Genomic DNA, 16770 nt, shown 5'->3' with positions numbered 1-16770 from the left:
CCGGCCCGCTAAACCATTTGCAAGACATAATGTCCACGACATGGAATGTTTATTTTCCTTGCAAATATAAGGGTTGAAATGCTTATAACCTGCAGAATATCCATAGCCCCCCCCCCCCCCCCCCCCCACACACACCTGTCCCATTGCTCTGTCTAACATTACTAACTCAGAATAAGCTTGGCCGACCCACAGAGATATTTCGCAAGACAAGCGACTGGTGGTCTTCGCCAAGAACGCCCGTCTCTGCTCTGGAACACGGAGTCTGGGGGTTCTAGAACACGGCAGCGCTGAGGCGACTGGGAGCTGGCTGGCCTGAAGGCCCTCTGCATGGCTGACCCCCACGCTGGCCATCAGTGTACTGTACTGTACTCTACTGTACTGTATATTACCATGGTCGGACCGTCTGCCTGCTGCTCCAGAAAGACTAGTGTTGTGGACGTGTGCTCGTTACATTCAAACACGGCGAAGCCACTTTAACCCGCTGCAGCGTCATCTCACAATCATCGCTCTGTCTGTCTGAATCTGACTTTCTATTAATCTGTGGACTGGATCGTGTCTTTAACCCTCTTTCCTTCCTTCCCTTCCTTCTCCTCTGTCCAGTGGTAAGAAGCGGAAGCCCGCCTGGACGGACAGGATCCTGTGGCGCGTGAAGGCTGAAGCCCCGCCCCCAGAGCGGACCGAGGAGGAGGACGAGGAGCCTGGATTGGACGAGAAGCCGAAGACCAAAGTGCAAGAGGAGGAGTTTCCTCTGAAGATCAAGCAGGACTTGTACGGCAGCGACATGGAGTACGGTATCAGCGACCACAAGCCTGTGATAGGCGTCTTTACCGTGGAGGTGAGACACAGGCTCCTCCCATTATTTTCTCTACTGCTGTTGTGTTTACCGGGGTAAACCTTAGCCTAGTGGGTTATTATGAATGACAGGAACGCACATCAGATGCAGTTATCACTCTTTTCCTGTCTGTCTGTCTGTCTGTCTGTCTGTCTGTCTGTCTGTCTGTCTGTCTGTCTGTCTGTCTGTCTGTCTGTCTGTCTCTCTCCCTCCTCCCCCCTAGCTGAAGAAGGTGTCTGACTCCCCCCTGGTGCGTGTGTATGCGGAGGGGGACTGGAGTGCTGACATGGATGCCATGGTGGTCTACAGCCCCCTGCAGACCTTCCCCTCCAGCGCCTGGGACTGGATCGGACTCTACAAGGTCAGGCCCCCCCCACGGGACCAGCTCATTCACACACTCCCTGTTTGAAGGTGTTTATGGTTGTCTTGCTGGTATGTGTTAGGTTGATACTGACTTGTTTCAGGTGTATCATTGGTGTGTTTTCAGGTGGGGTTCTCTAGTGTGTCAGACTACATCACCTACACCTGGGTGAAGGATGACCAAGTCTCCTTTAACGAGGAGCTCATACAGGTGTGTGTGTTTGTGTGTGTGTGCCTATCTCTTGTTTATGCGTGTGTCTATGTTTGTGTGTGATGTTTAATAGAGGTGTGTGTGTGTGTGTGTGTATGGCAGGTTTATGTGAGTAAGGAGGAGATCCCAGTGCGGGGAGGAGAGTGTGTTCTGTGTTACTACAGCAGTGCTCTCCAGTGTATCATTGGCATCAGCCCTCCCTTTAAGGTTAGTCCCTGTGTGTGTGTGTGTGTGTGTGTGTTCACGAGCCTGAAGGCAGGGTCATATACAGTAGACCATGGGTTCCCAAACTCCATCAATGTGGGTCTCCCCTCTGAAAACAGTGACACACCCGAGCCCCCCCAAATTTGTCCATTATGCAAGCTAGTTGGCTAGCTCATAATGTTACACAGCTAAGTTAGCTCGGTGGCAGCTGCTGCTAGATAACGTTATGACGTTTTTGCACAATACATTCATGCCTGCAGGGGGAGGCTCTCTCTGCACTATCCACAAATTTGGTATACATCTCTGCCATTATTTATTTTGATCTTCTGCCCTTAAAATCATGTTTCATTCATAAAAACCATAGACATTTTAAAAATAAAAACCATGTTTTTCCTTATTTTTTTTGTTCTAACCATCTCTCCGCGCCTCCCCTGAATTTCTTTGGGGCCCCCCAGAGGAGGCCCGCCTCACAGTTTGGGAATGCCTGCTGTAGACCATATGCTGTACAATACACCTTATAACTGTGCATTAGGATGTGATGTTGTGTTTGGGTGGGGCATACTGTGTTGTGTGTGTTGTAGAGGAAGGCTGTTGATCCTTTGTCATCTTATTTGGTGGTGTTTTTTATGTGTTACAGTAATTCTAGATTCTGTTTTCTTTTTCAGGTGCACGAGTCTAAAGCAGCTATAGAGGAGGCTGTGGCCTCGACCATCAATGGCCTAGACCAGCTAACACACAGCTCATGAAAAATACTGTCATGTACTGTGTGCTCCCACTCTCCTCCTCCTCCTCCTCCTCTCCTCCTCCTCCTCCTCTCCTCCTCCTCCTAGTGAATGGAAGTGAATGAGCGAGGGCACATTTGAGAGAGGAGGTCCAAATCGGAATGCAGCCTTCCAGGACCAGACAAGGCCTTAAAGCCTGTCAATTACACAAACCCTGCTCTCCTCTCTCCTCCTGTCTTTTCACACCTAGCTCCTCTCTCCTCTTCTCTCTCTCCTCTCCCCGCTATCCTCTCCTCTCTCCTCTTCTCTCTCCTCTCCATCTTGTAGCCTGCTAGGTCTGCTGCTGCTGAGACATGGAATGTTAATAGCTGACCTGGGTCAAGTAGCACGTCTGACATCCCTTCCTGATACATCAACTGCACTCAATTGGACATGCCTTACACAACCAGGCCAAGTGATGTTTTCTGTTCACTGTATCTGCTCATGTAGCACTCTACTCAGTCCCGGCAGATTCAAGCAAACGCTGACAGTTTTAGAGCTGCTGCTGTTTCAGCTCCTCTGAAGTAGAGCTGGTTTCTAGAGACCGCAGGCCGCTACTGTACCCTCACACCTGCACGTACTGTACCACTGCTTTAACCACTGTGTTTTTATTACTGCTCAGTTTTTAATATTCGAGGAAAAAGCAGTCATTATAATGATTATGATTATAATTGTATAATTGTTATTAGTATACAGGTCTTATGATGGGAAGTTATTTTCTAGCCTGGCTTCGCAATTCACAGTAATGTGAAGGGTCTGGAAACTCACAGTTGCTTTCCGATTCCCAAGGGGTGTTACCAACGGGCTTAGATCAAAATGCCTCTGGATGCAACTGGATAGACCTACAACCAATCAACGAAAATGCCTCTATGGCACACCACGGTTCCGTCATCGTATTAAACCCGCCCCATATTAGATAAACGGCTGTGATTGGCACAAACAAATTTCCATTCGAGCGGATTCCATTAGAATGGTTGGATATCCAGACTGATCTGCGGAGTGAAATCGAATGTGAGCTCGCGAGATCAGGTTGGCGACGCCAGGCTAGTTATTTTCTTCCATTGGCTTCAGAATTGTACATGTTGTTTTGGGTGATGGTTAGTGGATTGTCCTGTCATTGCGAACCATCTGTAGTTCAATTGCTGGGGCTATGCTTACTTCCATGGCATTCCATTTCAGTGTTGTTTGGGTCCCATGAGACTGATGAGTTTTAGACATAAATTGCACAGTTTGTTATTGTTCATATTCCATTATAATATCCTAGATATAAAGATATTTAAAAGTTACTGGTCTTGGTATGTTGGTTATATTGATGTACTGTCTTAAGAATTCATTTTAAGAAAATGAAGAGGATTCAGCAAGTGCCTTCAAAAAGATGACAGTCAGTTAATTTCTGCATGTTGTCATATTTGATGAGTTACAGTGTATCTATTTGATTATTTATTTCTGGGTTGATTAATTCAATGATGCAGGTATTTTCCCTCTGTTTTAATGCTACACATTACAATATTAGACTCAGATCTGCAAAAGGATACTTATCTCGTAACTCGTATTAGTTTCAGTATGAAACCTGTTATTGCTGGAAATGCAGTTCATTTTACTGTAAAAATCACTTGTCACTTTATCATTACTCTATATTTTTATTAAAAAGCTATAAGAGTGATGTCTTTTCTCACATCTATTTACTCAAATGTGTAGCTTATGCGTATAAATACAACTGTACTGTAACCAAACAAGCAATTTGTAGCTTTATTAAAAGCAAAAACATATTCAAATGACTAGCTTATTTTTTTTGTGTGTTTTCACCCATGAGAACAGTAGGCTGTCTTTTCGTCTATCAAATACATTAATGGATGTAGAATAACTGGTTCGGGAGAAGAAAGAACCACAACTCCGCCATCAATCAAACCTGCACCTGCCACGCCTTGCCTATCAACATGTGGACCAAGCCCCCAGGAATCGAAATCTAAAGTGAAGGCCTATTGAACCGCGCCATCTTGGCTAGATTTGTAGTCACTTGGCTATTTCCGGTTACTTTTGACTTGCGCAGTTGAGCTTCTCTGGCCGACGCGCGTCCACGAAAAAGTTCACATTTCTAGCCTAACGTTAGAGAGATAAATGTAGGCTATGGTTATGTTAATAAAGGTAACAATGATGTTGTAACATGCATGCAGCACTGCCGATCTGATCTGAACGATTGATTCATTATTACCATGGATCGGTATTGGGATTGATCAAGGGCGAGTGTGAAATAGCAGCCAGGAACTCAGCGGGTTATCCAAGATGCGGTAGCCGCGGCCAGAGCTCCTGCTGGCGGGGAGTGAAGCTCTTCAACTCGCCGGTCACTGGCTCCCTGGAGGAATTTAGCCTGGCTGCAATAACGTTATCGCGAACGGAATGAATACCATCTACTAGCAAACAAAACATGTTAAATTATATTTAACCTGTTAAAACTAAGATGCCAGGATCAAAAAATAATTTCTCCAATTGATATATTTGACAAAAACAGGTTAATATGCAAGCCGGTTTTCATTGCTAAATCAAAGCGGGGAGAGCCGGGAACGCGCGTCTACATTTCAGAGAAATGTGAACTTTTTCGTGGACGCGCGTCGGCCAGAGAAGCTCAACTGCGCAAGTCAAAAGTAACCGGAAATAGTCAAATGACTACAAATTTTGCCAAGATGGCGCGGTTCAATAGGGCTTCATTGTTGATAGCGGCCAGTGAATGGAGTGGCTGTATCCAGTTTATATAATACATCCATGATGTGGACGCACCTGTTAACACTGTGCCTACGAGCTTCCTGCCTCTTATCCACAGTAGGCTAATAGGCAGGAAGCTACCTCGTATATTGTTCTCGTTCTCTCTCTCTCTCTCTCTCGGTTTCCGGTCTGATTCATGGTTGTAAACCATGCATTCTTTTCATCATTCCAATAAAATTTCTTAAACGCTTTCAGTTGTTGGTGTGGTCTTTGAACTCGTGAATAACATGTTCGGTTTGGGCGTGTGTCATATAGTGTTTTATTTACACTTTTAATGCACATTCGCAGCTGGCAGCTTTTGTTCCGTCTCCGCCCAGCTGAAAGATGTGTTCTGTTGCCGTAGCAACCGTTTGTTTACATCCCGAGAGAGAATCCGCCGTGGGGCAACATTGTTGCAACATTTTTTGTAACACATACGGTGTTTGCCGACGCACAGATAAGGTACGGGTGCACAAACGTGGGCTGTTAACTTTTGCATGCACATGTATGTTAACTTTCAATAGTAAGAACTAGCTTTCCATGTCTCTTCTAAAGACATGTAGCTAGTGCTACATCACTCAATTATTGTTTTTATAGCTGGCATAATGACCTTATGCATGACTGGCCATTTTACGTTCTAACACGAAAAGAGTAAGACAGCGTGTAGCCTACAATTCTGATATATGTTTGGTTCCTTATTCATGTGTGAATTAAGAGGGCTTGAGCCAACCCAACAGCCAAGCGACCAGACTCCCTGACTCTAAACGCCATTTGAAGGAGGATGTCTCAGCTGATGGGTCCCACACAAAAGTTCCTTCCCCTCGAGTGGCGGCTTGCCAACCAGGAGCGCTATGGGAGCGCAGAGGCCGAGCGGGCACGCTCAGAGCGGCTGACAGCAGAGAGCCAGAGACTGATGGAGGAGAGCGACAAGGCGGCCAAGCACATGCAGCAGGACGCCAGCAAGAGGCTGGGTAAGAGACGGTGTTGCCTTGTGGGATCCATGGCCTGGCATGAGCTTGATGTACACCAAGACAGTGTCATCTTTTGTGAGGAGGTTGCAGGACACTCTTACCACCATTTTGTTTCACCACCAGTTTGTTTTGATCAAATACCACTCCACTCCACTGTTATGTGTTCTACGGCCAGCCAAATAATCACAATCCATTCAACCCATAATACTCACCTGGCCCCCCTTGGTCCTCTGGTCCAGAGCAGAGAATCCACGACCTCCAGTTCTGGAGGCAGGAGCTGGAGCAGAAGCTGGAGGAGACGGTGCAGGAGATCGAACATCTGATCACCTTCAGGTCCCGTGTGGAGAGAGCTCTGGAGAGCTGCGCTGAGCCCCTCCGGGTCACTCTGCTGTGCCTGGCCAAAAGGTGTGTGTGTGCGTGTGTGTGTGTGTGTGTGTGCAGGGGGGGGGGGAGGTCAGTCAGACCCCTCAGTCAATTAGCTATTAAACCATCAAACAATCAATCAATCAACCCCAGTCAGTAAATTTTTTACTGATCCTTTATTTAACCAGGCTTATTTACAATAGTGGCCTGGGGTGGTCAGCCCGGGGGTGATATGATAAAACTATCACCGTGTGGGCTTAGAGTGTTTGTTGTTGAGGATGAAGTTGTTATCCCAGTGGTCTGTCCAAATCCCAGGGTTTTGTCCAACTATTTCCAACTGTTGGTTGGTCAAAGCACATACTGTGTTGTACACAAGGGTGTAGTGGTAACTAAAGAAGTGTGTATACTCTGACTGAAGAAGTGTGTATACTGCAGCAGAAATGCTACAGTTTTTACATTAGTGGCATTTAAAGAAGTGGGCATACTGTGGGCCCATGGATAAAGAAGTGGGTATACTCTGTATAACTCTCCACTACACCACTGGTTGTACAGGCCGCCGAGGACAGGTCAGAGAGGGCTGTCACTGTAACAGATTCTCGTGTGTGTGTGTGTGTTTGTGTGTGTGTGTGTGTGGTGTGTGTGTGTGTGTGTGTGTGTGTGTGCATGTTTTCAGACAGAAGCGTGTGGAGATTGACCTGGTGCACGACGAGGTGGAGCGCGAGCTGATGAAGGAGAGGGAGGTGATCGAGGGCGTGGCCACCCTGCTGCAGCGTACCCTGGAACAGACCAATGAGCAGATCAGGTAGGAGAGGAGGGAGGGGCTAGTGCAGACCAATGAGCAGTTCAGGTAGGAGAGGAGGGAGGGGCTAGTGCAGACCAATGAGCAGATCAGGTAGGAGAAGAGGGAGGGGCTAGTACAGGCCAATGAGCAGATCAGGTAGGAGAAGAGGGAGGGGCTAGTGCAGACCAATGAGCAGATCAGGTAGGAGAGGAGGGAGGGGCTAGTACAGGCCAATGAGCAGATCAGTTAGGAGAGGAGGGAAGGGCTAGTGCAGACCAATGAGCAGATCAGGTAGGAGAGGAGGGAGTGGCTAGTACAGGCCAATGAGCAGATCAGGTAGGAGAGGAGGGAGGGGCTAGTGCAGACCAATGAGCAGAGCGGGAGGGAGTAGATTTCTATTTCTGCGTATATTCAGATGCGAGGATATTTCTAGTGCTTTGTGTGATTGTGTGTGCGCGTCTCTTCGTTCCCAGATTGAACCGTTCTGCTAAGTACTACCTGGAGAAGGACCTTAGGGACAAGTTCCAGGCTGAGAGGATCGACGACTTCTGCTCCATCCTCACAAACAACTCCCCTCAACTGGACAACGTTTCCAATGACACGGACATCCTGGCCCCGGGGTAAAAACAGGATGTATCGCTTATCTTGAGGAGGAGCGTGTGGTGGAAATGTATTTTCACTCTCTCTGTCTCTCTCTACATGTCTTTCCTTTTTTTCCTTTCAAAGAAAGACTTAACGTGCAGTGAAGCAGTAACCCCTGCCCCCCCCCTTCCCCAGCACCACAGTAACCCCCCAGGAGTGGGAGAGCTTCTCCAACATCAACATCTCCAAGGCGGAGCGGGAGAAGAACAACTCCCTGTCCCTGAGGGCCCTGGTGGAGAGCCTGCTGGAGCAGACGGCCGGAGACATGACCAGGCAGCACCAGGCCACCGCCGCGGCCCTGCACCGCCGGGTCCAGGAGACCAAGACTGCCAAGGGGCAGCTGGAGGACCACCTGGCCAAGGTCAGGCTCGTCTGAATTCTGAATATTACTCAGAAACGTGGGCTGATTTTGTATTTGTTTACCATCCTACTGTTGTGCCCTTGAGCAAGGCATGCGATTGATTCTTGTGATGATCTTGGGCCGATCCTGTGGGTGATGATGGAGGACCAGTGAAATTCAAGGAGATTCAAATCCCCCCCCCCCCGGCAGGTGCTGTCTGAGGTCTCCAGCCAGGAGAGGAACCTGGAGGCCCTGCGAGTGGCCGTCTCTGAGAAGGAGGGCCCCCTGAAGGTGGCCCAGGCCCGGCTCAGCGCTCGTAGCCGGAGGCCCGCCGTGGAGCTCTGCCACGACCCGGCCCAGGTCCGGCTGCTGGCCGAGGTCCGGGAGCTCAGCGCTCACATCAGCAGGTCAGATCCTGGGTGATTTCGGATACTGGTCTTGGCTTCGTTTTTACCTCAGATCTTCAGAGTGATTTCAGACGTGTCTCCTAAAGAGCAGCCTTGCACCCCAGAGTGCCAACGTTTCAGCCATTTTCTCCCCTTTCACCCCCCCAGGCTGCGCGAGGCCGAGGCCCAATCGGAGATGGAGCTCAGGGCCCTGGCCCGCAGCCAGCTGGCCCTGGAGGAGGAGATCCAGGTCAAGTCCCACACCCTCTACATCGACGAGGTCATCTGCACCCAGCTGCACCAGCCCGTGGCCATACACAGCTTCTGAGGGCAGATGGCCAGGATACTGCCCCCTGTCAGGAGGTCAAACATGTCTGATAAAGTCTCAACTTTATCCATCAGAAAAGAGATATGATAGTACATTATGATGATTTTAAAGAGGCGACTCATATTAAAGTTGTTACAAGACCATGCAGAAAAGCTATTTATTAGCTGTTTTTACCATTTCTCAACACTGTCCTAATGGAGTTTCTCAACGCATCATTGTACATCACAGTGTGCGCTCACCATAAGTAGGGCCTCATGGCATCATCATCATGGCCCCGTTTAAAAATTTCAAAGTAAAAATGCAGAAAAATTCTTTACTCCACGATTCAGTACTTCTGTACATGTTCTATGGCATCTCAAATCCATCACAGACCCTCTCCTGGACACCCTGCAGTTTGCTACAGAGCCAACAGGTCTGTGGCCCTATTAATACATCCATGGTGGCCCTTCACTTCACAGGTACCTGCCTCCTGCCTGCGTGCGTGTCGCACAGCTGTTCCATGTAAACAAATCAATAATCAATAAAGTCAGTTTGACTTCAAGCAGATTGAAAAAAGTGGGCATGAAAGCCTGGACTATTCCAACGGTTCCGATTGATAGGACGTCATTTGCCACTTGAAAAAGTGCAGGATAAGGCGAAAAATTAATCTGAATTGATGACACGTTATCCTGTTACGTCTTTGTCGGGGACGCATCAGGATGCATTAGCATTTAGACTATTAAATATAAGTGGTCACCAAGGCAAGTGGTTTGAGGAAACATTTCACAAATGGCGGTTTACACTTGTATTTAGTGCTGTCCACTTTGAATCTGATTGTCCAAAACGCATTCTAAAACCAAGTCTAAATCATGTCTTTGACCCACTCGTCTCTGGCAGGAGACTGTGGTCCATAAGGAACGGGTCCACACGCCACAAAAACAGCTTCTTTTTCACGGCCATCAGCGCTTTAACAAAGGCTTGTGACGCCCCCCCCCCCCCCCCCACACACACACACACTGACTCTACCCCCTGCACCACTGTCACATGACCTCTGGTTGTTCCACATATCTCAACGGCACACACGTTGCACACACTGTTTACACAATAATATACAACACATAATGTGTTAGAAACAAATCTCATAATTCTCCTATAGTCACTTTAAAGGGTGAATCATGCTAGTGTAATAGAGCCATATTGTTCTGGAATGGAACAATTTATATCTGACAAAACCAGTGAGCAGTGCAATGTATATACTGTATATATCTATCTAATTGTACAGTATGTGCTTATTATAGTGAAATCAAAATGGTCATTAATAGTTGGGGGCAATTATGCAGCAGAAAATAGTTTTAATGAGCGGATCTACAGTATGACTTTTATAAACAACTCAACAACAAAAAATGACTATTATAGTATATATAGTACAATATTACAAATAATAGGCGAGTAGTTCTATAATAATACTTGTTCTCTCAAAGACATCAAATACTGATTACTGTACAAATTTGTTATCACTATGATTATTATGTTAACCTATTCTACTTATTACTATCTTCACCAGTTGCCTAACCGCTGTGACATGCTGGCGTTGTCCCCTCCTCTTCATCTCAAATTGATGTGGATCTGACATTTAACCTGAAAAACAAGAGGAAATAGACAAATAAAAAAGACAAATCTCATCATTCTTCTTCTGGTTAGTGTGTCCATCCAATGACATGCATGACCACCATTGCCAGGCCTGACACTGTGCCAGTATCTCATACATTAGATAGATACACTAGATCAGTGGTTCTTAACCTTGTTGGAGGTACAGAACCCCACCAGTTTCATATGCGCATTCACCGAACCCTTCTTAATTGGAAAAATAAAATATGATTTTTTCAAATTCAAAACATAGGTATATATTTTACTGGTGCACAAAATGAACCGTGCATCAACATCACTGTGTTCAAAGAACAAAACCATCAAAACATGATTTTCACACAAAAACAAAAACATAATAATGAATATTTACTGCAAATCAGTGTGACTTCTGCTGTTGCCAATGATGGCCAAGCGGGGCGTGTCATCACGAATCATATGAGTCGGGTGTGTGTCTTGACCTCCGCCGAACCCCTGAGACTGACTCACCGAACCCCTGGGGTTCGATCGAACCCAGGTTAAGAACCACTGCACTAGATAGATAGATGGATTAGATAAATAGATATATAGATAGATACATAGATACGGTAGATAGATACGTAGATAGATAGTGTAGTAGTTTTCCTTAAACTTTAAGATGATCTGACCTATTGGACTGTATGTAGGCCACTCTGATACTGAAATAGCACACTGTGCATGCAGTCTGTGGGTGCTCGAGAGAGAGCGCTCCTTGTAGGGCCCAGTAGCCCCCGAGTACTGACTCAGAGTTTTTCCTTTTGAGTCTGGAACAATACCAGAAATCCTCTCTTAGGGCTAAACTATCTTCCACCAATAAGATAACAGTAAACACCCCCTCCCATTTGTAATATCACACTGTTATGTAACCATTGCAATACTTTATAAGCTGTTGATTATTCTCATATCATCCAGTTGTTCTCATATCATCCAACCCTGGGATGTTGATGCTTTGCCAATAAAACAACATCTCGCAATTCAGCAATTCTCTCGTCTGGTGGACTCTTCATTAACAGTTAATCAGTGTGTAAGATACCTACTGTACATTAATAGATAGATAGATAGATAGATAGATAGATAGATAGATAGATAGATTAGATAGATAGATAGATAGATAGATAGATAGATAGATAGATATAGGTGCATCCCAAAAAATTATTATATTGTGAAAAAGTTCATTATTTTCTGTAATTTAATTCAAAAAGTTAAACTTTCATGTATTCTAGATCCATTACACAAAGTGAAATATTTCAAGCCTTTTTTGTTTTAATCTTTATGATTGTACAGTATGTTCAGTATGTCTATTATACACTCAATACTTGGTCGGGGCTCCTTTTGCACAAATTACTGCAGCCTTTAAATATTTCACTACATGTGTAATGAATCTATAATATATGAAAGTTTCACTTTTTGAATTAAATTATGGAAAATAATGAACTTTCCACAATATTCTAATTTTCTGAGATGCACCTGTAGATAGATAGATAGATTAGATCAATGGATAGCTATATAGATGATAGATGGATGATAGATAGATAGATAGATAGATAGATAGATAGATAGATAGATAGATAGATAGATAGATAGATAGATAGATGGATAGATGGATAGATGGATAGATAGATAGATGCATAGATGGATAGATGGATAGATAGATAGATGGATAGATGGATAGATGGATAGATAGATAGATGCATAGATGGATAGATGGATAGATAGATAGATAGATGGATAGATAGATAGATAGATATTTGACTGACCTGGTGCCATCGGAGAGTGAGCAGAGGAAGGGCCAGGTGGCAGTGGGGACAGGTGCTGATCTGGTCGTGGTCCCTGTCGCCCCCAACGGCCCCGTGGAGGCAGCCAGATAAGGAGGCCGCCTTCAGGGAGGAGCTCAGCGCAGGGCTGGGCTCCTCCTCCTTCTCCTCCTCTGCAGAGGAACGACAGCTCCGCTAGCGATAGAGGGAGAGAGAATGGAGGGATTTAGACAGAAAAGGGGTGGGTGGATACCGGCGTCTTCCAGGGGCTCAGTAACGTTGTGTACCTGATGTTCCTCTATGTGGTCAGGAGTGACCATCTTCATGCAGCTCCTGCACAGCACTGGCGTCTGCTCTAGAAGGGGAAACACAGACACGCTCACATCGTCTGCATTCAGTCTGCATAGAGAAAGGCCATTTACCTCTTGCTAAGTCAATGTACAGTAAATACGGATTGTACAGTAAATACAAATTCTTAATTGACCTGCCTGCTTAAATTAAGGTTGAATAAAATACAGTTTTTAAATTCATGAAATACAGTTTTTAAATTCATGAAATCATACAAACTTAATCCACTGCCTAGATACCAAGCCTTAAAATGGGGAATATTTATAGTCAGAACTACTGAAAAGTTATCTAAAATAAATATAACCCTCTGTCTACATACTGTATGCTACCGTCCACATCAGTCAAAGACCCATGGGTAATGACAGTCAACACAGCCCAAAAAAGAGCTTGTTCTTACTCTTGGTGGTGGGTGTAGAGGAGACGGGTTGTGCGGGGCAGATGTGAGCGTGCTCCGGCCGGTCCCTGAGGGTGACATAGCGCCGGCAGTCTGGGCAGCGCTCCGTCCGACTGCCGCACGTCGAGCTGTGCTCCCTCAGGTCCACCCACGGCACGTCCAGCTCACAGAACTCACAGCTCTGCAGCCTGGCCTCACACTCCTCAGACTGGGGGGAGGGGGACAGCAGAGGAGGAGGGAGAGCCAGGTAGTAATCACAGTAAATCACTACTGAATCTGTTAAAATACAATACTGTACAGTACATATTTTCACTCAAAGCTAGAGACAGCAGATATAATAGAACCACTTACCTCGTGCTCCATCAGATGGCAACTCTCCACCCTCTTGTTGCACTTGGAGCATTTCACCTGAGGGACAATGAAGCCAAATGAAATGCTCTGAAAGTATTCAAGCCATCGCCTAAACCTCTCCATACTAGTCCCGAGAGACCATCCTGATCTCGTGAGCTCACTTTCAGTCTGGACTTCCCCCTATCTCAAACTATTATTCTCCAGTTACATTTTCGCCGGGCCAATAGAACAACAGTATTGCACAATGAACATGATTATTGCACGAGTTTCTCTGAGGAAAAGACGTTTTCCCCGTTCTACTGACTGGATTTGGCAAAAGTTTTGTTACTCTGATTGGCTGAAGGAGTTAGCCAAATACTCTCGCCACAATAATAGTTGGAGATACCGTAGGGGGATGGCCAGATTGATCTGCAGAGTGAAACTAGATGTGAGCTCGCTAGATCAGGGTGGTATCACGGGACTATCTCCATACCTCCTTGCCCTAGGAGAGGGGACAGAAGGAGGGTACCTGGGTGGTCCACACGGTGGACAGGGGACAGAAGGACGGTACCTGGGTGGTCCACACGGTGGACAGGGGACAGAAGGACGGTACCTGGGTGTGCTGGTCCACACGGTGGACAGGGGACAGAGGGAGGGTACCCGGGTGTGCTGGTCCCCACGGTGGACAGAGGACAGAAGGACGGTACCTGGGTGTGCTGGTCCACACGGTGGACAGGGGACAGAGGGACAGTACCCGGGTGTGCTGGTCCACACGGTGGACAGGGGACAGAAGGACGGTACCTGGGTGTGCTGGTCCACACTGTGCTGGTCCAGCAGCTCCTTGGGGACAGCCTCGTCACAGTCGGGACACAGACACAGGAACCGCTGACAGTGGGACTCATGCAGAGCAAAGTTGGCCTCCACCACCTGCTTTTTGCTGAGAGGTGTCAGTGTGTGTGTTGTGTGTGTGCGAGCGAGAGAGAGTGAGAGAGAGACAGAGAGATGAGTCACTGAGTTTGAGAGAGGGATCTCAAAATGTCAAAAGTCTAATTCACATGACAACTTTGAATGTACTGTATATCCAGCTGTGCTTTCGCTGTTCAAGCACTTTCACTTTCTATTTAGTCACCGAGATTCCAATAAATAATAGTAGTACTCATGCCCTTGTTCTAACAAATAGCTTGAAACATGCGGCCTATTGACCGAGACCCTAATAATAGTCTGTTTGGAGATTGATGTTTTATAAATGTCAGATGATAGCGCTCGAAACAGTAGACTAATCTACTGACATTATTCAGCCCATGAAAGACTAGACTGGGCTACAATGAGCAACAACCTATTTGATAATATCTCACCACTGTCCACAGACACGCATTCCTTCAGATTCCTTGTTGTCCATACTTGAGAGTTTACTTCTATAGGCTACCCCCCAAACCACCGATAGACAAGCTCCTCCTGCGAACTGTTCACTAACTTTCAGTTATCTTTTCACTGTAAACGAAAACTGTACTTTTTTTTGCTGCGCGCACCACTAGATGGCGTAAGTAAACTCTTGAACGTCAATCACGTCGTTTATGGATTAGCGTATATTGAAAGAAGTAGTCAATATACATGTCAATAATAATCCGATGTGATATGGTGGTCTATTATGGTGGATTAGGGATTTGTAGCACACTAGTGGGGCTACACTAACAAGACCGATGAGATTACAACAACACCAACACAAGCGGACCTCACTCAGGAGACACGGAGAAAATACAGTTTAATGGTGGTATCATTAAAGGGGAACAATGGCCATTTGTTAAAAATAGATATTATTCTGGAGGCTTTATAACATGGATGGAAGAAATACTGCAACATGCCCACGCGCTCACAGATTGTTCGGACACAGAACCCGGAAGTGGCCGCATCATCAAAGTAAACAGCCCCTGACTCCGGCCCAATCTCAAACCACCCCCTAAGCCCTCGCCCTATCCACTCCCCCTCCGTTTGCGCGTTCACGCCGAGCTTCGCCATGTTAAAGGACTATGCTCGTTTTTGACAACCTGGACCTTATTTACGACATATTATAAGAAGTTTGACTCACCCAGATCACTTTTGTGTTGTTCGGAGGCAGGTAGAAGAAATTTAAAATCCAGCGCGAGCCAGTATATCCATGTAATGGCGGCGCACGGGGCAAAGGGAATGCAGCTTCTAAAAATCCATTTTCGGCCGCTAAACGGTTGTTTTCATCAATCACATTGCATGAATCGACAGTTGATATTCCTCTACGCGAGCCATTCTTTCGGTTTTCAAATACGTGGTCTGTAGCCACTGTAATATGATCTTTACACTGGCTATGCTCCCTCACATTCTCTGCGCTACGATCGGATTGTTGCTGACGAATGACGACGACAATATTCTCGGCACCAACTACGATCGTAGCGCAGAGAACGTGAGCCGGAGAATAGCAGGCTGCGCGCTGGCCTGTGCGCATGCGTGCTGGAGCAAGTGGGGGAGAGGCTTGAAAGATCATATTACAGTGGCTACAGACCACGTATTTGAAAACCAACCGAAAGAATGGCTCGCGTAGAGGAATATCAACTGTCGATTCATGCAATGTGATTGATGAAAACAACCGTTTAGCGGCCGAAAATGGATTTTGAGAAACTGCATTCCCTATGCCCCGTGCGCCGCCATTACATGGATATACTGGCTCGCGCTGGATTTTAAATTTCTTCTACCTGCCTCCGAACAACACAAAAGTGATCTGGGTGAGTCAAACTTCCTATAATATGTCGTAAATAAGGTCCAGGTTGTCAAAAACGAGCATAGTCCTTTAAGGGCCGTCCCAAACCAATTAGCGCGGAGTGCGCTTGGAGTGCGAGTGGGCTGTCACCCCCTTAAATAGCAAGCCTGCATCGGTCATGGATGTATTAAAGGGCAATGCTCGTTTTTGACAACCTGGACCTTATTTACGACATATTATAAGAAGTTTGACTCACCGAGATCACTTTGGTGTAGTTCGGAGGCATGTAGAAGAAATTTAAAATCCAGCGCGAGCCAGTATATCCATGTAATGACGGTGATCGGGGCAACGAGAATGCAGTTTCTCAAAATCTATTTTCGGCCGCTAAACGGTTGTTTTCATCAATCAGATTGGATGAATCGACAGTTGAGATTCCTCAACGCGAGGCATTGTTTCGGTTTTCAAATACGGGGTCTTTAGCCTCTGTAATATGATCTTTACACGCCTTTCCCCACTTGCTCCAGCACGCATGCGCACAGGCCAGCGCGCAGACTGGCTATTCTCCGGCTCACATTCTCTGCGCTACGATCGTTGTTGGTGCCGAGAATATTGTCGTCGTCATTCGTCAGCAACAATCCGATCGTAGCGGCGTTGGCG

At 46.3% G+C, this 16770-nt stretch overlaps 3 protein-coding genes across 6 annotated transcripts in view; 2 read left to right on the top strand and 1 right to left on the bottom strand.

The window, feature by feature from the left end:
• Window positions 1-4100, top strand: part of inpp5ka (inositol polyphosphate-5-phosphatase Ka) — an 11044-nt gene extending 6944 nt beyond the window's left edge. For 2 of the 4 annotated variants that reach the window (XM_084445571.1, XM_084445574.1), the window contains 4 exons: window positions 601-835; window positions 1056-1193; window positions 1320-1403; window positions 1506-4100. In XM_084445571.1, the coding sequence (XP_084301697.1) occupies window positions 601-835; window positions 1056-1193; window positions 1320-1403; window positions 1506-1778 (730 nt within the window). In that variant the 3' untranslated portion in view covers window positions 1779-4100. The remainder of the gene's footprint in view (window positions 1-600; window positions 836-1055; window positions 1194-1319; window positions 1404-1505) is intronic. The other 2 variants (XM_084445573.1, XM_084445572.1) reach the window with 2 other exon arrangements.
• A 1788-nt stretch (window positions 4101-5888) lies between these two features.
• Window positions 5889-8918, top strand: tekt1 (tektin 1; the record flags this gene model as incomplete). Its single annotated transcript, XM_084447388.1, has 7 exons — window positions 5889-6078; window positions 6318-6483; window positions 7115-7243; window positions 7696-7842; window positions 8000-8225; window positions 8415-8611; window positions 8759-8918. The coding sequence occupies 7 exons, from the start codon at window positions 5889-5891 to the stop codon at window positions 8916-8918; spliced, it is 1215 nt and encodes a 404-aa protein (XP_084303514.1).
• A 1584-nt stretch (window positions 8919-10502) lies between these two features.
• Window positions 10503-14873, bottom strand: xaf1 (XIAP associated factor 1; the record flags this gene model as incomplete). Its single annotated transcript, XM_084461463.1, has 7 exons — window positions 14741-14873; window positions 14187-14322; window positions 13407-13463; window positions 13059-13263; window positions 12601-12668; window positions 12317-12508; window positions 10503-10535 (listed from the first exon to the last, which is right to left on the bottom strand). The coding sequence occupies exons 1-7, from the start codon at window positions 14782-14784 to the stop codon at window positions 10503-10505; spliced, it is 735 nt and encodes a 244-aa protein (XP_084317589.1). The 5' UTR covers window positions 14785-14873.
• Window positions 14874-16770: the final 1897 nt, after the last annotated feature.

The sequence above is a fragment of the Borostomias antarcticus genome (genome assembly GCF_949987555.1).
Source record: "Borostomias antarcticus genome assembly, chromosome: 1".
Lineage (NCBI taxonomy): Eukaryota > Metazoa > Chordata > Actinopteri > Stomiiformes > Stomiidae > Borostomias > Borostomias antarcticus.
This window is presented reverse-complemented; position numbering and strand designations above follow the sequence as displayed.